The following is a 19,554-nucleotide window of genomic DNA, read 5'->3' as shown; positions in this document are numbered from 1 at the left end:
GTTATATATATATAATCTTTAAAATTGTTTTTAAACTTTTGAGATAAAAAGCTTATGAGGATAACTTTTTCTAAATATTGCCGGGTATTTTTTTTTTTTGCAGCATATAGTGACTTAGGCTACTACATCATCAATAAATTGCACCATGTGGATGAGTCGGTGGGGAATAAAACAAGAAGGGCCTTCCTGTATCTTGCTGCCTTCCCTTTTATGGATGCGATGGTGAGTAGGAAGGCCGTTGGCACTCTTTTTTACATTGTGGGAAAAAGTACATGGCCTAAAACTTACATTTTAACCATTTTTGTGTGTGCAGTATATTCACATTGTTGTGAATCTTCAGAACTCTTTTCATCCTGGGATACGGACTCTATTCCCATTAAACACTGACTCCCCATCCACCCCTCTCCCAGCCCCTGGCAACTCGGAAATGGAAATGGGTCCACTTACTCCCTACAATAGATCCACTTACTCCTTGGCAGGAAAGTTATGACCAGCCTAGACAGCATGTTAAAAAGCAGAGACATCACTTTGCCAACAAAGGTCCGTCTCATCAAGGCTATGGTTTTTCCAGTAGTCATGTATGGATGTGAGAGTTGGACTATAAAGAAAGCTGAGTGCCGAAGAATTGATGCTTTTGAACTGTGGTGTTGGAGAAGACTCTTGAGAGTCCCTTGGACTGCAAGGAGATCCAACCAGTCTATCCTAAAGGAGATCAGTACTGAGCGTTCATTGGAAGGACTGATGTTGAAGCTGAAACTCCAATACTTGGGCCACCTGATGCAAAGAGCTGACTCATTGGAAAAAACCCTGATGCTGGGAAAGATTGAAAGCAGGAGGAGAAGGGGATGACAGAGGATGAGATGGTTGCTTGGCATCACCAGCTCAATGGACATGAGTTTGAGCAAACTCCGGGAGTTGGTGATGGACAGGAAGGCCTGGTGTGCTGCAGTCCATGGGGTTGCAAAGAGCTGGACACAACTGAGCGACTGAACTGAACTGAACTCTCTACAAAATGACCTACACCCTTGAGGCTCTCTTCACTGCCCTCTACACTTTTCTCACTGGAGGAATATTCATATAACATGAAATTTCCCATATGAACCGTTGTTAAGTGCAGTTGAGTGGCCTTGGGTGCTTTCACATTGCTCTTCTCCCATCCCCACCATCCATGCTCAGCTCTCTCCATCCTCCCCTCTGAACACTGACTCCCCACCCTCCCCCAGTCCCTGACACCCACGACTCTTACTTCTGTGTCTGTGAATTCAACTACTCTCGGTACCTCATGAATAGAATAATACAGTATTTGTCTTTTTGTGGCTCTTTGGCTTATTTCACTTCACAGACTATCTTCAGGGTTCATCCATGTTGTAGCCTGTGTCAGAATGTCCTTTTCTAAGGCTAAGTAATATTTCTTGTATGTATAAGCTGTATTTTGTTTATCCTTTCATCCATCCTTGGGCATCTGGGTTATTTCCACATTTGTCTGCTATGAATACTGCCACTAGGAAGATGAGTGTACAAATATCCCTTTGAATCCTTGCTGTAATTCTTTTGAGTATATACCCGTAAGAGGAATTGCTAAGTCATATAATCATTCTGTTTTTAAGGTTTTGAGGCTCCATCATACTGATGGAGCAGCTGCACCATTTTACCTCTCCACCAGCTGTGCGGAAGGGTTCCAACTGACCACTCACTGACTTATAACCAGTCCATCTTGTCAGTTTATTTTATGAGAATTGTCTGCATTTGCCACAAGTTCTGGCAGGAGGCAAGAGAGCTCCCTTGAAAATTTGATTCAAATATAAATTCTTTTCTGATATATTCAGGCTCAAGAGACCAGGATAGCTTTCAGATAAACTTACCACTTGTGTGGTATAAGCACCCAAAGCTGCTTACAGTAAGACTCACTTGAATATCCTGATAGGGCTTTATTACTTTAATAACCAGCTTCGCTAGAGTAGCTGAGGATGACTCACTTCCATAGATTACATTCTTTGTCCTGATACTGAAGAGTTCTCAAAGAATGCTTTTTTCCTATTCGTCTGTATTATAGATATAAAAGAGACTTAGCAAAAAAAATATATATATATGTATGTATATATATATATATATACACACACACACATATACATATATCTCCAATAATGGCTGATGGTGGAAAATAAACCCTTTCTTTGGGATCCATTTTAAATTACCTTTGGAAGGAAGCTTTAAAATATGATCATTTGTATGGGGTTATTTCTAGTTTTTAACAATTTTTTATTATGAAAAATTTTAGACATACATGAAAGTAAACACAAATCATTAGCATGCAACAAGGCATTTCTTATAAGAAATGGCCTTTGATCTTACGGTTATATAGGTTTTGTTTTGTTTTGTTTTGCTTAACCACCCCTCTCCTCCAGTTCTGTATACATTAGATGTGTGAGGTGAGTGGACCTCTGTATCAAGGTTAAGGCAGCAGCCCCAAATCCTCGGAAGAAGGAGGCAAGGTACTAATAAAAATGCACGTGGTCCATCCTCTCAAATGTCATCAGAAGGCTCACTGTGCCCACAGCTGTGTTACGGGCACAGCCTCACTGAATCTGACGACTTCCTAGCAGTGTGGGGGAGCCTTAGATACTAAACCCTCAGTTTCCACCGAAGGTTCTGATTTTCAGTTGTTCTGACATCACTTTAGGCTAAGAATTTGGCCATTGGAACACTTGTACCTGGATTTCCCTTTTCTTACTTATCACCAGGTGTGTTTACTCTGGTAGCTGACACAGACCGTCCACCCCTATGCCCCCTGCCTCCAAAAGAAAAAGGCCAAGGATTTGGGGTGTATGGAAGCAGAGTCCCCACGGGGCCCAGGCTGGACTGAGGTAGCACCACAGTGCCCTCAAAAGCAGTGAAAGAACTGAATGGGGTGACCGACCTTTTTCACAGCCTAAGAGAGTGAAGACCCAGCTTCCTAGGCAGAGTCTGAGATTCTAATGCCCTTCCTCCTATCTGCACTGAGACTCTGCTAACACACAGAAGAACTACTATTAATCAGGGAACGCAGGACTAAAAGTGGCTCACAGACTCATTTGCCACAGAAGTTCCCAAAACTCAAAACATTTGTGATCAGCACACTTTTCTTCCATGTTTCATCTACCAACTCCCCCAAAAGACCAGTAGTAAAAGATTACTGATAAAGACCAAAATAATACATATCATCTCCCCAAACACACATACACACGTGCACACACACACACCCTACCACATGGCCCAGATGTATTAGTTGGAGAGATAATATTTTTGAATCTTATCATCCAGGTCACTTTCAGTCAATAAAGACAGTCTACCATCCACAATTTACAATTGTCATCTACACTTTGCCTTTCTTTTCACATTTGGCACCTTGGGACCTGTGAGCTGAGGAGGAAGTAGCAATAGAAGCAGTTATTTATATAGTCTTGACACAGACCTAGGTTATTCCCTAGGTGTGCTTGGGTTTAGCCCACGTGAAATGTTATTTCTGTGTCAGTTCAAGTTGACCTTTACTAGTTAGAAAGATGATACTGAAACAGATCTTACTTTGAACTTCAAACCTTCTCCAAACCTGCCATCCGCTGGGCTTTTCGTTGTCTGCAGGCTTTCTAGCACTTTCCTCTTAATTACCCTCAAAGGCACAAAGTGTCAGATCAGATCCTGCCCAAACTTAAAGAGAAGGAAGTGGTAGAGCCCTGATCATTCAGTGGGAGCCTGTAATGACTGCAGTAACTCAGAACCAGTTCTGAGCCCTCCTCATTGGAACCTGCTTCACAGACCAGAAAGCTGTGCTTTGTGACTCACACTGGTCCCCGTTCCTGGTATTCACCCAGATTTCCTGCCAGGCCCATGAACCAGTACACTAGTCTTCAGATAATTGGTACGAAACAAATGCTATGTGGTCACTGGTTCCGCTTAAAAACCTCACTTGGTCCTGGGTGCCAGGTTAAGTTACAATCATTATATCAATCAAAGATTCATTAAACTTGTGCTACTAAGGTTTGGAGGTGGGTGGGTATAAAGTCTATTTCAAGAACGCCCAGGAAGTCATAGGAACCAGAAGTAACCTAATCCTGAATGTATCTCATGCCCAAATCTCTCCTTCCTGGCAGGCATGGACCCATGCTGGCATTCTCTTAAAACACAAATACAGTTTCCTGGTCGGATGTGCCTCAATCTCAGATGTCATAGCTCAGGTAAGTGTGGTGCGTGTGTCAAAGCTGCTCCTTTTAGGTGATGGGCAGAACTGGCCGACGCCTCATCTACATCCATCCACTCTGCAGTGCATCCCTACTTGATTCAAATCAAACATGGACTTTGATAACAGCTAGTTAAATGAATGAGCAAACGAACCCTCCCGTGATTTAGTGTGTAGAACCTTGCGAAAAGCGGGGATTGTAGGAATTGAATCTCACTATCAGAGGTTTTGACCTGTATTGTTAAGGCTCTTGCATTTGAAATAACTCTAAAGCCATGGCTAGCACGTGGTCACAGGGCCACTGTGCACCTGATGGGGTGGACACCCGGGCTTCTGTGTGGCCAAGTCACCCGGGGCTGGGTTTAGAAGAGCGCGCCTAGAGCTTAGTCTTTAATTGTCATCGCCACTGGGCAATTCAGGCATCTTTCCCCCAAACTTAGAATCAGGAAATTGAGTCTGAGAACATGTTCTGTCCAGTTTCCCCAGGGTCTGGCACCAGCCCTGAGTTCCATGCTCCATCCTTTCTTCTTCCATCAAAGATAACATGACAGACTTTAGCAGAAGATATTTAATTGCTATCGTCTGTAAGTTAGACTTAGTTCCTACAGTTGGGGATTTGGAGAATGATCTCTTTATGGAGAAGGAGGCAGACTGATTTCTAAACTTGCTTTCCAATTCTCAATTCCATGCTAGGAACATGTCCACATGGTTCTTCCTGGTTTTTCCCTGCTGAGCATGCTAGTCTTTCAATCACCTTTTTAAAGTAATGTACTGTTCAACTGTTAGTACTCCCTAAAGGCCAAGAATTAAATTTCCAAATTAATTGCATTGACTCCATGGATCACTATTTAAAGTAATTTAAATTGCTTCCTGCTAACATTATGTGTGTGAGTCTGTGTGTGTATGAGTGTGTGTGCATTTTCTAGCACATGCCTGAATATCCCCTAACATCATTCTTTGATGTATCTTTGTTAATTTTCTTATTGAGTTATTGGAGATTTTTTGCTTGGTCTTACTTTTGATTCATCCTCTGAGGGACGAACTGAACTGCCTCGTTCACACTAATCACTTACTTGGAAATTAAGGGAACACCTCTCATTTTCAACATGAGCATTGACGCCTGAGTAAGCATTTGTAGATGTGGTATCCTCAAAGGCAAAAAGGAAAACACACATCTTTGCCTTAGATAAATATAGCAGGCATCCAAGAGTAAAAGAAAGAAATCATATCCCTGAAAAATGCTTTCCCAGTATGCCCACAGCCTTCTTCCTTCTTAATTTTAAAACTAGTACTGACCCCTGCCTGCTGGGAGGGCTCAAAATTTCAGAATAAACCTACCTGGTTATTCGGGACAATGGAAGCTGGATTCAGGTGCCATCTGACCTTGGGCTGTTCCCGGTGATGTAGTTATTTTAAACCTTATAGCCTGAGTCCCTACCACGGTTTGGTTGAGGGAATAAATTCAGTTTTGGTTCGTAAGTCCTTTGCTCTCACTCCCACCCTCAACTTCATTCCTCTCATTACTTGAAAGCATTTGTGAATTACCAGATCTGGTAATGAATAAATAGATCCCAGGCAAAGTCCTTTTTAAAAAACATGTTTAAAGGTTTTTTTTTTAATTTTTTAAATTATGAAAGTATGATAACACATTTACAGGAGACTCGTAAAATCCAGAACAAAGTTACATACAGTTTCACTATGTATTACAACTTTTAAGTAGATGAATTAAGATCTTTGGTTGGAGTTTCAATATCAAGCTCTCAAAAAATTAATAAAATGAATATATAGAAAAGTAGAAGAATATGGTAGACCTGAAAAGCACCATGAACCAATTCAACATAATTAAGATTTGTACAATTTTCACACAGAAGTAGGATACAAATTATATTCAAGTTCCCATAGACTATAAACTAAGAGACATTGGAAATACCCAGGGACATAAAACAAGGTGCAAAAATTTCATGGTCTAAACGTATTGAAATCATGTAGAGTCCTAGGCAAAGTCCCTTGAAATACCAGCTTGGCATAGATAGGAAGGGAGTGATCACCAATGATAACATGAAAACAGTCTGTAATGCCTGAGTGTCAGTGCCAACTCCTGTTTAAAAAGTAATTTTTAGTAAGCTAATTAATTTCATGTCATAACACAAAAAAAGCTCTTGGTTTGGTTCCAAAATGATACAGTTTTCTGTGTCACCATTATTGTAATAATCATATCTTTTGTATATATTTCATGATCACCTGGACTTTCTTAGCTTGCTCAGTATTAAATGAAACTTTTGGCGGCTGGGTGGGGCGGGTTCTTGGAGCTCGCTGGAACCTCTAGTTCTTTCCTCTTTCTGCTATTTTCGTCAGCCCTGGCCTTCTGAAGTCAGCTCAGGCCCCAGAGGTGGGATCCCAGGAACCCAGTTGAGTAATCTGGCTGTACTGCTGTAAGTCCCCTTGTCTCCTGCCTTTCCATCGCAGCCTGCTGCCGAGATCCCAGTCCTGAACCACCCAATGGTGTGCACCTTGCACCACTTGCACCCAGGCAGCAAGTGCTCCTGCAGAAAGTTTCACAGTGGGACAAACTGATCGCAGGACACATTCACAATCCCATCACTCACCTCAGCTGACTCTAGTGACCGTGTCCGAGCGTCTCCACCCACCTCACTGTCCCCAGCAGACGACCTCACTGCCCACTTCACTGAGGAGCTCAAAGCCACATGCCTACTTTCAGACCCTTGCATCACCTCTGCTGTCCCCATTACAGGAAAGCACATGTCCCTCCTTGGTCCCAGGCCACTTCTTCCTCCCGTGCCTCTGAGCCCGTCCTGTCCCGCTTTCTGGAGAACTTTATTCATCGGTTATCAGTGACTCCTTCTCTCTCCCCTGGATCATTTCTCTTGACGTGGAAACATGCTCAGACTTCTGCCTTCTTAAAACAACCACAACCACAGCATCAGCAACAAGCTTTTTCTGGCTCCCATGTACCTCTGTAGCTACAATTCTATTTTTTCACAGCCAGGCCTTTCAGAAAGGTGGTTTCCACCCAGGGTCTCCATTTCTTCCCTTCTCTTTCCTTCTTTTACCTGCTGCAGACTGACTTCCGCCCCATCAGCTCACCCACACAGTTCTTACTAATGACCTGCCTGCCATTGAATCCAGTACAACAGTTTCCATTGACTTCACGGATGTCTCAGTAACTCTTCATTCTGTTGACTGCGCCCTCCTCCATGAAACACCCCTTCCCACTGGCTCTCACACCACCATATCGTGGTTTTTCTCCTACTTCCGACAGCCCAGGTCATCTATTGATGTGTAAATGCTGAAGTTGCTCAAGACCCATCCCTCCTCACTGTGTATTCTATTCATGAAGAATCTGATGGTTGCCCTGCATTTATACCATCTGTAACATGACTGATATTCACCAAATAATTGTCTGCAGCCAAGTCCTCTGCTCAGGGCTCTAGACAAGGCATCTGAATGTCTCTATGATATTTCCACTCAGATCCTTCAAAGGCATCATAAGCCTCCATTCATAATCTTCATGATCTTGATGGCTGCATTTTTGAATGAACCTCTGCCCCTGCCATCTGCTCAGAAACCCGGGAGCCACCCTAGCAGCATCCCTCTTCATTCCCATCTGTCTAAAACATTTAATCCTAGATGCTTCCTTAGCCCACTTCTCCCCATCTCAGCTGCTCAGTTCTGAGAGGTCAGCTCTCCCACCTGGATCCTTAGAGATGCCTCCTGTCCCCTGGCCTGCCCCTCTGCTCTGGGTCTCCTCCCTCCTTCCCCACTGGGGCCACAGTAATCGATTCTCAGTGACATTCTAGCCACCTCATCCCCTCCTCAAACCTGCTTTCAAATTACCTCCTTGGTGTTCTTAAGATAAAAAGCCAGTATCCTGATCACAGGCTGAGAGGAGCTGAAAACCCACTGGCCCTGCTTCCTCCCCAGCCCAATCACTCTCCTCTGTCCCCTTGCTCTCTGCCCTCCAGGCCCCGGTCCTCCCTTCCAGACCCAATGCAGCCGAGCCCCTCCCCCTGGGGGCTTTGCCTGGATCCTTCTGCCCGGAAGGGAATGCCCTGGCCTCTGCTATCCCCACCAACCACTGGCTCCCGCCATCTGCTGCCAGCCAGCTGCCTGGGCTCTGGGTCTCAGCTCAGATGCACCCCACGGGGCGACCCTCTTCACTCCACAGCCTCCTCCTCACTCCCATCATCGCCACCCTCTTCCTTTCACCGGCCTTGTCAGGGGTTGACCATGACTCCTGCCTTCCCTGTGAGGCTGTCAGCTCCAGGAGAACAGAGTCTGGGACCACCTTATCCATCACTGAATCCCCAGCCCAGAGCAGGCTGTCCCTGGGAAAATCCTCACTACTGAGTCTGTAGGTTCCGCTTGCAAAATAACCCAATACAGTTTTGATGGCTATATCAGATCTGAAAATCTTAATTCTAGATTGAAATGCAGAAGGGCCAGCTGTTGTTTTAAATTGATAACTGACCCAGCCCGCAGTGAAGATGTAAGATGTACAATAAGTGTTGGACCACACGGCATCAAGCTGTTAACAACACAGGGGAGGCTGACAAAACCATCTGGCCTTGGACCGGTCTGGGCCGAAAGTCTCCTGCCCGCCTCTGTCCCACTCTAGCCCACTCTGCTCCTCCTTCTGGTCCTCTCCATACCTCCCCCTCCTTTTTCCTTCATGTCCAGATCTCCTTCTTCGGTTCTGCTCATCTGGCCGTCCTGATGGTGCCACCAGGAGCCTTCCTGGACTTGGCAGAGGAGGGGTTCATCTTTACATACTCATTTTCCCTCCAGCGTGTTCTCAGTCTCTAAACACTGTCATCTTCGTTAACGCCATAGGTTTGTGTATGTCTAATGTGAAGCCTGCTGCAGATGTACTAGTCCGTTTGCACATTAGGGCCTCTGAGAGGTCTTTGATTAGTTAGCAAAATAAATGGGCATCTTGGCCACATCACAAAACTCAGTCTTCTGTTCCAAACACAATAGGGCCTTAACAAGGCTTTGCCCAGCTGGTCTTTGCCATCCTTCAATTAATACAGAACATTTGTTCCCCTGGGAAGCAGCAGGCGTGGAGACGGTCACGGGCATCTTTCCTTCCATCAGTGGGCTCCGCTGTATCCTCAGTGAGCATGAACGTGAGTGTGTGATCCTGAGCGTGAATGGACACTCACGTCATCCGTGCTCCGGGCAGCCAGGTCCTGCCCAGGCAGCCGGGTCTCGTAGCTCTGTCGTCTGCATTCCCCTGCGGGCATCTCTGACAGGTTCTGTCGCATTTAGTGGTTTAAGAACAACAGCCCCGGCACACGTGTCAGGTTGTGGGATAAGCTGACCACCTCTAACGTCTAATACTTTTCATTCCAAAGTCCCTCTGGATTGCTCTGTTCCCTATAGCAATTGAATGCACACATTTGATGAATCATGCTCATTCTCCAGCTTCTTTTTTAACTTTCTGTCACCAGTAGTTTCTTGAGAATGCAGCAATCAGAATATGCCTCCTTGGGTCAGACTCACTTAGCAGCAGTATATTTCACAAGCCTATCCTTCCATGGATGATTGGCTAAGAAGGTGGATGTAGCTCAGATCCTCTCTCCCCTCCCCCATTTTCCTACCTCAGCACCCTCCATTCTTCACCCTCTATTCCTCAGGGCTCCTCCCAAGATGGGAATCCCAGGACTCTGCCCAGAGGCTGGACTGATTCCCTCATTTCTACAAGATGGGAAGTTAAATGGTTTGATAAATTTGCTTTCGGAGCCTGTACCATTCAGTAGAGACTGACACTTTACTGTTATTTCAATCCCTGCTGACTTTGTATTTTTCTGGCCTATGCCACCTTTGTAAGTCCATATCTTAAACTTTGATTCTCTGCTTTGTAATTAACACTGACGGCTTTCGCAGCATGTTTAGTGGAATCCAGGGTATAAACGTAAATGGTCATTTTTCTGTGGCCCATCACTCTTCACTGTTCTGTCCTTTGCGGAAGGTCACTTAGGTCCTCTGGCGTGGATTACATGTACACCTGGGGGGGCATCGTTTAGGGTCTGGGAAGCCAAAGCTTCTGGACAGTCTTTAGCAATAACGTTGACCAGGTGTGCAGTTGCCTTAAAAGAAGTACTTAGTGGTGAACATAACAGAGTGGCTGTGTGTTCTTCCAGTGCTTCCCAAACATCTGACCCTGGATTCTCCCAGAGAAGCGTTGAGCGGTAACCCCAGGTCCTGCTCTCCTCACCTTCAGTGTCAAGGCTTCTGCTCAGACATCCATCTCAGTTCCGGGTGCAAGAGTTGGGCTGGGCTTCTGTTAATTGGTTCCGTCCTCTCCCTGATGACTGTCTGTTTCCCCTCCTCTCAGGTCGTTTTTGTAGCCATTCTACTTCACAGTCACCTGGAATGCAGGGAGCCGCTGCTCATCCCCATCCTGTCCTTGTACATGGGCGCCCTCGTGCGCTGCACCACCCTGTGTCTGGGCTACTACAAGAACATCCACGACATCATCCCAGACAGGAGTGGACCGGAGCTGGGGGTAGGTCCTTAGTCCCTGAGGACAGCCTGTCTGTACATCTGAGGGGAATACAGTTTGATCCTACCCCTGTGATTCGACATATCAGCTAACAGGCAGGTGCTCTGGGATGTCATATCCCAAGGTCAAGTGCTTGGTAATGTCCACAGGGATAAACAGCTGGAGAGCTGATGAACTGTAGAGATGGAAGAGAGACCTTAGAGGTCACTCTCCAGCCTTCTTATCTCCGTACAAGAAGACTGAGTCACGGTGAGTCATGTCAGGCGGAGGAGGAGGCACAATATTGATGGTTCTTCTTACTCTGTGGTCAAAAGGAAGTCACTCTGATCAACAAAGATTTCAGGAGCCCTGGTACCATTGAACTCATATTTGTTTAATTTCACATCAGGGATCCAGACTGGGTTTGGGCTTTCTGTACTGGCTAAACACACTCATTCAGGTACCTTCTACACAGAGAGTTGGGGAAGGTTTAGGTGACACAGGAAATTTTAAATATGGCCTGTGGCCTCAGTCAGCTTTATGTCCCATTTGGCTTAGTCACCAACACAGGAACAATATTCAGACAAGACAGCACAGAGACCACAATGGGAATACAAGAGCTTCCCCTCTGAGGCTGAGAGAAGGAAGAGAGGGATGTGGTCTCAGAAGCCCACAGAGATTGGCCTGTGCCTCAAAAGGTGAATATGGTACAAGCAAGGTATAATCTTACCCAGATGCCCAAAGCATACTTTTCATCACTGGTGTAAACAGTATCTGATTTATATGTATGCTAATCTTCTCTACCTTCTAATATCAGTTGGGTTGGTATCTAGCCAGCTATAAGGCAAGCAGATATGACTTTGTATTTATATATAAATATAAATAGACCACTCTATCCCTGGGTCGGGAAGATCCCCTGGAGGAGGGCATGGCAACGCACTTCAGTATTCTTGCCTGGGAAATCTCATGGACAGAGGAGCCTAGTGAGCTACAGTCCATGGGATTGCAAAGAGTCAGACGTGACTGAATGACTAGCAATTTCAATTTATATATATATATATATATATATATATAAATTAAGTACATTACCACACTCTAACCCTGATCCCACCTTTGACCATATGTTACTTTTGTCATGTCAAAACAGTCCTTGTACTGACCACTCACCTTGATCTGAGGTCCAGCCATCAATAATATCAGATTGAGATATTTCCATCATGAGGACCACCACATCAGATTGGTCTTGATGGTAGCAACCCATCCTAACATTCAGCTGCTAGCAAAGGGAAATAAAGTGACTGAGATGGCTCCAGGATGCAACACTTACCTTTATGAAGGCTCAAAACCAAAGTCACTTGATAAAAGCCAGGTGTTAAAGATAGTGCCTATCTTTGCTGTGGAATTGTTAATAAATAGCCTTCTCTTTACTGTGCTTTTATTTTGCTTATGCTTGTGAACATTTACATGTCAGAGCCTTGAGATTAGGAACGTCTGTCATAGACTTATAGAGTGCCCAAATAATTAGGCACATTTGTGACCATACTGATTCCAAAATAAATTACAATAATGTTTTACTTCTACAAGTTACCTCTTACCGACATGGCTTCTAGCCAGTCCGTTTTATGATATGAACAAGAACTTTTCCCACCTGTTTCTCGGGCTGTGAAGCTGGGTTCTGCTTGGGTTAGTGTTGCCCTGTTTAGACAGTAGTGGTTTGAAGCCATCAAGCTTAAAGGCGTGTTTTGATTTCACGGGAGCTTGCCAGCTGTCTAAGTTCAATTCTAATAAGACTGTACATTTTATTTTAATTCAACTTGGCTTGTCTACAAAGGCTTTTCCTACATTATTTTTAAGTATAGTGAACTGACTCATGATTGACATCAAAAGAAAAGGCTTTGACTCCGAATTATTTTTTTCTGTTCTTCTTCTCAAGTTCAGCGAACTTTTATCCCATTTTGTTGATACAGGGAGATGCAACAATAAGAAAGATGCTGAGTTTCTGGTGGCCTCTGGCGCTCATCTTGGCCACACAAAGAATCAGTAGGCCCATTGTCAACCTCTTTGTTTCCCGGGACCTCGGTGGCAGTTCTGCAGCTACGGAGGTAAGGCACCTTCTGGGAACATGGGTGCCCAAAGTCACCGTGTAACAAATCGGGGCGGGGAGATGGCTGACAAATTTGTTTCCAGTTCCTCTTGAGAGCTAAGAAATTCTGTGATATTACGTTCTATGATACCTTCACACAAGGAAGCATTGAGGATCTCCATCCGTGACTTAGAATGATGTGATTTTGTTTTATTATGAGTATGGAAACAGTGACAGACTTTATTTTCTTGGACTCCAAAATCAACTGGATGGTGACTGCAACCATGAAATTAAAAGACACTTACTCCTTGGAAGAAAAGCTATGACAAACCTAAACAGCCTAATAAAAAGCAGAGACATTACTTTGCCAACACAGGTCTGTATAATCAAAGCTATGGTTTTTCCAGTAGTTGTATATGGATGTGAGAGTTGGACCATACAGAAGGCTGATCACCGAAGAATTGATGCTTTTGAACTGTGGTGCTGGAGAAGACTTCTTGAGAGTCCCTTGGACTACAAGAAGATCCAACCAGTCAATCCTAAAGGAGATCAACCCTGAATATTCATTGGAAGGACTGATGATAAAGCTCCAATACTTTGGCCACCTGATGCAAAGAGCTGACTCACGGGGAAAGACCCTGATGCTGGGAAAGATTGAGGGTGGGAGGAGAAGGGGAAGACAGAAGATGAGATGAGTTTGAGCAAACTCCTAGGAGATAGTGAAGGACAGAGAAGCCTGGCGGGCTGCAGTCCTTAGGGTCGCAAAAAGTCGGATGCGTCTAAGCGACTGAACGAATATAATGAGTATGGAAGAAGATATTTTATTCTTCCTTCTCTTTTACCACATGAAAAAACCGAGGTAAGGACGCAAAAGTAGCAAGAAGCTGGACTGTGTTAGAATCCAGGTTTTCTTTCTCCCACTCAATGGCCTCTCCATTTTCCCATGGAGTCAGCATGGAGCCTCTTCACTGTAGTCATAGAAGACGATGGGACCGGCCATGTGCAGAAGTACCCAGAGGGCAAGGGCTGATGCTTCTGTGTTCTGCCCACCTCCCTCACCTGTCGTTGCTCTGCCTCCTGCATGTGCCACCCAACCCACCATGGCTTTCTGCATCTTTGGCAACCTGCCCTCCTTCAAAGGAGAGTCTCCTCTGTTTACTCACAACTCAAGAAATTGTTCGGGAAACTGGCAGCTCCTCTAGGGAGAGAGTCGAAGCATTTTTTAATTTTTTTCCATCATGCCAGTATGGTATAAACAAATAGAAAGACTCCGTTTGTTTGCTCATCTCCTGCCTTCTGGGGAATTAATTCTGGCTCTGGGACTGCTGATCCTTCAGGAAAGCCTGTGGCCGCTCCTGAGGGCCTCCTGTTTACACAAGTGCCCTTGCATGCACTTTCAGCACGTCTCCAGGCCGGGGTCTCTTGCCAGGTTCCATGTCCCGGGAAGCAGCTCATGTTGGCCTGGAAAGAGAAGTACATAAATCACAAGCCGAATGCTTTCTCTTGCCTCCGTGGGTTCCTGGATTTTGTTTTCTTGACTCACAAATGTCCTCTGGGGTGGCTTCTGTAACACGGCAGCTTTTTAACCTAATACTTTTGTTTCAGCTGTCCTGTAAAAAGCATGGGACACGTCCCCCCGCCCCCCGCCACCACCAATCACCTGTGTGCTAGAATTCCATCTTCCCGTAAAAATAAAAAAACAACCAAGACAATTTGTATGTTAAAATCATTTCTAAATGGACTTCAGTGCATAGAGACAGACCTCAGCATAGGGAGACAGAACTGACATGAATTAACTGTCTGCTTCTGATGGTGTTGGCGCTTGCATACATCTCGTTGACTCCCAACAGCCCTGTGCTGTGGTTGTTGTTAGTCTCGTAGTTTCGCTGGAGGAACAGAGAGGGGGCCTGAGAGGGTTCATGCTTCACACACACCTGGGAAGTGATGGAGTGATGCTGGAATCCAGATCTGCCTGATTCTACCACTTGCTCCTCAGAGCAGTGTCTTCACCAGCTGAAGACCTACCTCACTCACATTTCCGGCATCAAAATGAAGGGTGACTGCAACCATGAAATTAAAAAATGCTTGCTCCCTGGAGGAAAAGCTATGACAAGATCAGAAAGCGTAGTAAAAATCAGAGACATCTCTTTGCCAGCTAAGGTCTGTATAGTCAAAGCTGTGGCTTTTCCAGTAGTCACGTACAGATAGGAGAGTGGGACCATAAAGAAGGCTGAGTGCCGAAGAATTGAAATGTGGTGTTGGAGAAGACGCTTGAGAGTCCCTTGGACTGCAAGGAGACCAAACCAGTCCATCCTAAAGGAAATCAACCCTGAATATTCATTGGAAGGACTGATGCTGAAGCTGAAACTCCAATACTTTGGCCACCTGATGCAAAGAGTTGGCTCATTGGAAAAGACCCTGATGCTGGGAAAGATTGAAAGCAGGGGAGGAGATGGGGACGACAGAGGATGAGATGGTTGGATGGCATCACCAGCTCGATGGACGTGAATCTGAGCAAGCTCCAGGAGTTGGTGAAGGACAGAGAAGCCTGGCATGCTGCAGTCTGTGGGGTCGCAAAGAGTGGAACGAGACTTAGAGACTGAACAACAACAAAGAAATGAAAGTCTCCTATTCCTGGAAGAACCTGTTTGGCTTCCTGTGAGAAGTATTAGTTGTCTCAAGTTAAACATCAGAATTGGGCTCTCCTGGGCTGAACAGACTGGAAGGGAGTTGAGTGGGGTGGCAAGTACCATAAAGCCATGAGCAGGTGTGCAGCTTCCCTGAAGTACAGCGTGGAGGCGGAGAGGTGGTCCCTGAGTGCTGAGTGTTCAGACAGCAGGGGTGGAGCTCAGAATCGCATCTGGAGACTCAAGAATCGGGCTAGACTAGAGGGTTCCGTTTGGCTCCGTGAGAACCTGGCAGACCAGGGTTGAAATCTTGGCTTTTCAATTGGCGATCGGGGCCTGGATAAACGTATCTAAAACAAGATGCATACCCTGGACCTGCTCAGCCTGCTCCCCAGGATGCAGGGGGCCTCTGCCCCTTCCTCCTGCTCCAGGGCCGTTCCAAGGCTGGCCATGCTGTCACCCAGGATGGAATGACCTGTCGGGGGACTGTAGCTGAGTGGGCTCGTGCTGCCACGTGGCAGGCGGCAGGCAGAGGCTGGAGATGCTCTCTGTGGATGCCTTGCTAACTGCCTGCTCTTCCTCTTGCAGGCCGTGGCAATTCTGACGGCCACATACCCCGTGGGTCACATGCCGTATGGCTGGTTGACGGAAATCCGTGCTGTCTACCCCGCTTTTGACAAGGTGAGAACCTCCTGCGGCGCGGTTTCCAAAACACACTCTTTAAAATTAGCGTTTGAGAGACAGCAGTCTCCGGTGATGGAGACCTCAGTGTCTCTCAGCCTCACCTCCCTCTTCAAGGTTGATTTAGCATTGGGGCTGGCGGAGGTAATTGTGGAACACGTCCCTCAGGAAATCACAGAGGCGAATTGATGCTTGCCTTGATGCGGCTCCCAGGACGTGTCTCCAAACTGGTCCTCACTTCTAGGTTACTCCTGTTGAGAAATTATTTGCAAAAGGGAAACGATACTCTCAAAAAAATTAATATATTGTTTTCGGTTCTGTGGTTTGTTGCTTTTTGTTTGTTTGTTTTTACTGACCTCATAGCTGATGTGAAGGTACAGACAGTTGTGTGCTTGAGTTCATAAGCTAATGGCTTTCTTTCAAGGGAGTACATGCACACCCTGGGTCCAGGCTGGTTCAGTTCAGTTCAGTTGCTCAGTCGTGTCCAACTCTTTGCAACCCCATGGACTGCAGCACTCCAGGCTTCCCTGTCTATCACCAACTCTTGGAGGTTACTCAGACTCATGTCTATTGAGTCAGTGATACCATCCAACCATCTCATTCTCTGTCCTCCCTTTCTCCTCCCGTCTTCAATCTTTCCCAGCATCAGGGTCTTTTCCAATGAGTCAGTCTTCACATCAGGTGGCCAAAGGATTGGAGTTTCAGCTTCAGCATCAGTCCTTCCAATGAATATTCAGGACTGGGATGAACTTATTCTAGCTGAAAGCTTCTGCTGACATTTCAGGGAGGCACATAAGTCTTCAGACCTGTAACCTGAGACCAGGTCAACACTGACCTGCAGATCATTTGAGAAATGCCTTTTTCATTCAAGCATAATTATTTAAACATTCAACCTAAAGCAAATAAGTAGAAAAAGAGACCCCTCCCCCAAAAGATGGTATGCAATGTTTTAAAATGAAAAAATAGGAAAAAAGCAAACAACGTACCCCTTGTACTCATAATAGCAACTGTTTGGATTTATGTAGAACTAGCTCAGAGTCGGAGAAGGCAATGGCACCCCACTCCAGTACTCTTGCCTGGAAAATCCCATGGACGGAGGAGCCTGGTAGGCTGCAGTCCATGGGGTCGCTAAGGGTCAGACATGACTGAGCGACTTCACTTTCACTTTTCACTTTCATGCATTGGAGAAGGAAATAGCAACCCACTCCAGTATTCTTGCCTGGAGAATCCCAGGGACGGGGGAGCCTGGTGGGCTGCCGTCTATGAGGTTGCACAGAGTCGGACACGACTGAAGCAACTTAGCAGCAGCAGCAGCAGCTCAGAGTCATTGCTGACATCATTTTAATCTGGTCCCAAAAGAGCCCTGAGAGGTGACGAGAGGAAGTGTGTTCACCAGCATCCCCAGCAGATTACCTGCCTCTCTCCCCCAACCCATAATCATTCACCTGTGAGTAGCAGCTCCCCTCCAGGCAAGACAGGGATCACCCCCACACAGCCACACATGAGAGAGGGAGGCTCTCGTTCAGAACTCTTTACAGGGTTGGAACTTCCCCAGTAAACAATGAGCTGGTCGCTCCACTGCTTGCCAACATTCACTTGGAGCATCAGAATGCAGAGCGTGTCCTAAAAAATGCCTTTGATGCCTGCTTCCCAGCCCTTTGAGAGTGGACTTCAGAAGGTCTGAGTCACATGCAGCAGAGAGCTATGTTGGACTGGGTTTAAGCCAATCTATGGAGGGAAATCAGTATTCTCATGTCAAGGAACACGTGTATAGAAATAAGTCCTCGAAAACCAAGATGGATGTAAGTCTTCTTGCTAAATGTTTAGCTCTTGGAGAATAAGACTATATAATAACATCCAATCGGAGAAGGCAATGGCACCCCACTCCAGTACTCTTGCCTGGAACATCCCATGGACAGAGGAGCCTGATGGGCTGCAGTCCATGAGGTCACTAAGAGTCGGATATGACTGAGTGGCTTCACTTTCACTTTTCACTTTTATGTATTGGAGAAGGAAATGGCAACCCACTCCAGAATTCTTGCCTGGAGAATCCCAAGGACGGGGGAGCCTGGTGGGCTGACGTCTATGGGGTCGCACAGAGTCAGACATGACTGAAGTGACTTAGTAGCAGCAGCAGCAGCAATAACATCCAATAGCAGGGTTGTACTTGTGTTCAAACCTCCTGGTTGTGAGCGTCTCATCTGAAATTGGTTTTGGCTACCTTGAAATGATTAAACTTAACAATACAGCCCTGTACAATTTCGCTAAGAGCAGCCAAGAAAAACATTGTTTTATTCACGATCACAGAGGTTAGATGCTGTGAAAAAAATCCCTTTAAGGAGCATCCCTTAAGCTCGATGCTGGAGGAAATCAGGATCCTTGTGAAACCTCCCCGTCGTCACCATGCATTCCACCGCACTTCCCCGGCCATTCCCATGAATGCCGTCTATTCACCCAGATCTTAGACACCTCTGTGTGGACTTCCGGAATTTGCTGCATTGACAGTTGAAAATCCTTAGCCTGCTTGTGGGTTCCAGACTTAGAGATTTAACATTTCTCGCATAACTTCTGATGTTTCTAGCTAAACAGGGAGATGGGAGAGTTTTCCACTCTTCCACATTCTCTCTAGTGTTTGGTTATCATCTTGCAAAAGACTGTGTCTCTGAGAAAAAGCTGACGGGGCAAGCAAGACGAGACACTGATGCTGAGCTAATGATACGTGCTGGTTTACTCCAACCATATTGGCAAACATATTTGCTGTCTTAAAAATCAAAGCACACTTGGGGGAGCTGGGGCCTGTGGCTGCCACCACGAAGGGGCGGGGGGCAGGCATGTGCATTTGGAAGAGGGGCCTCCTCCTCACCCAGCCCACCAGGGGACCATCCTCATGGATCCTTGGGGAGAGCAGATGAAGAGATGTCCTCCACGCTGTGGTGGGCACTGTGCCAGCACAGCAGTCTGTTTTCCAGGAAAAGCAGGTGTGCTTTAGAGACCGGAGTGAAGAAAACGGAAACCCCTCCAGGGGTTTGCGCTGGCAGCACAAATGAGAAGGGCTTCCAGAGACTGTCTCAGCCTCTGATGGGAAGCACACGTCAAAAGGTCTCTTGCAAGTGGGACCTGTAACACCTCCACTTGTACATCTGTCATTAGGCTGATGTGGGAGCCAGGGGCTTGTCGTTTGTTTCCGTGAGTCAACTCTGGGGCTCGATGGATCCATAACGAGGCGGGCGTTGTTTTTCTCAGCTGCCGTTCATAGTCGAGGGCCGGACACGCAACCCTCAATCAAGGGTTTTGATTGAGTGGTGGGTACACTTAGCAATGACGCTGAGATGGCATCAGCCAGCCTCGGGGATGTGTCAGAGGGCCCCTTCATCCGTGTGCTCACATTTCAATTTAACAAGGGCTGTTTGAGCATCTTCTCTACTTAAGAAAGGTGGTGCTGAGT

At 46.0% G+C, this 19,554-nt stretch overlaps 1 protein-coding gene across 1 annotated transcript in view; it reads left to right on the top strand.

Moving 5' to 3' along the window:
* ANKH (ANKH inorganic pyrophosphate transport regulator) overlaps window positions 1-19,554 on the top strand; it is a 170,547-nt gene that overhangs the window by 114,244 nt on the left and 36,749 nt on the right. Inside the window, exons 3-7 of the mRNA XM_010858798.1 lie at window positions 104-222; window positions 4,128-4,211; window positions 10,572-10,742; window positions 12,686-12,820; window positions 16,017-16,109. Coding sequence (XP_010857100.1) covers window positions 104-222; window positions 4,128-4,211; window positions 10,572-10,742; window positions 12,686-12,820; window positions 16,017-16,109 — 602 coding nt within the window. The remainder of the gene's footprint in view (window positions 1-103; window positions 223-4,127; window positions 4,212-10,571; window positions 10,743-12,685; window positions 12,821-16,016; window positions 16,110-19,554) is intronic.

The sequence above is a fragment of the Bison bison genome, unplaced genomic scaffold, assembly GCF_000754665.1.
Source record: "Bison bison bison isolate TAMUID 2011002044 unplaced genomic scaffold, Bison_UMD1.0 scf7180017864440, whole genome shotgun sequence".
NCBI lineage: Eukaryota > Metazoa > Chordata > Mammalia > Artiodactyla > Bovidae > Bison > Bison bison.
This window is presented reverse-complemented; position numbering and strand designations above follow the sequence as displayed.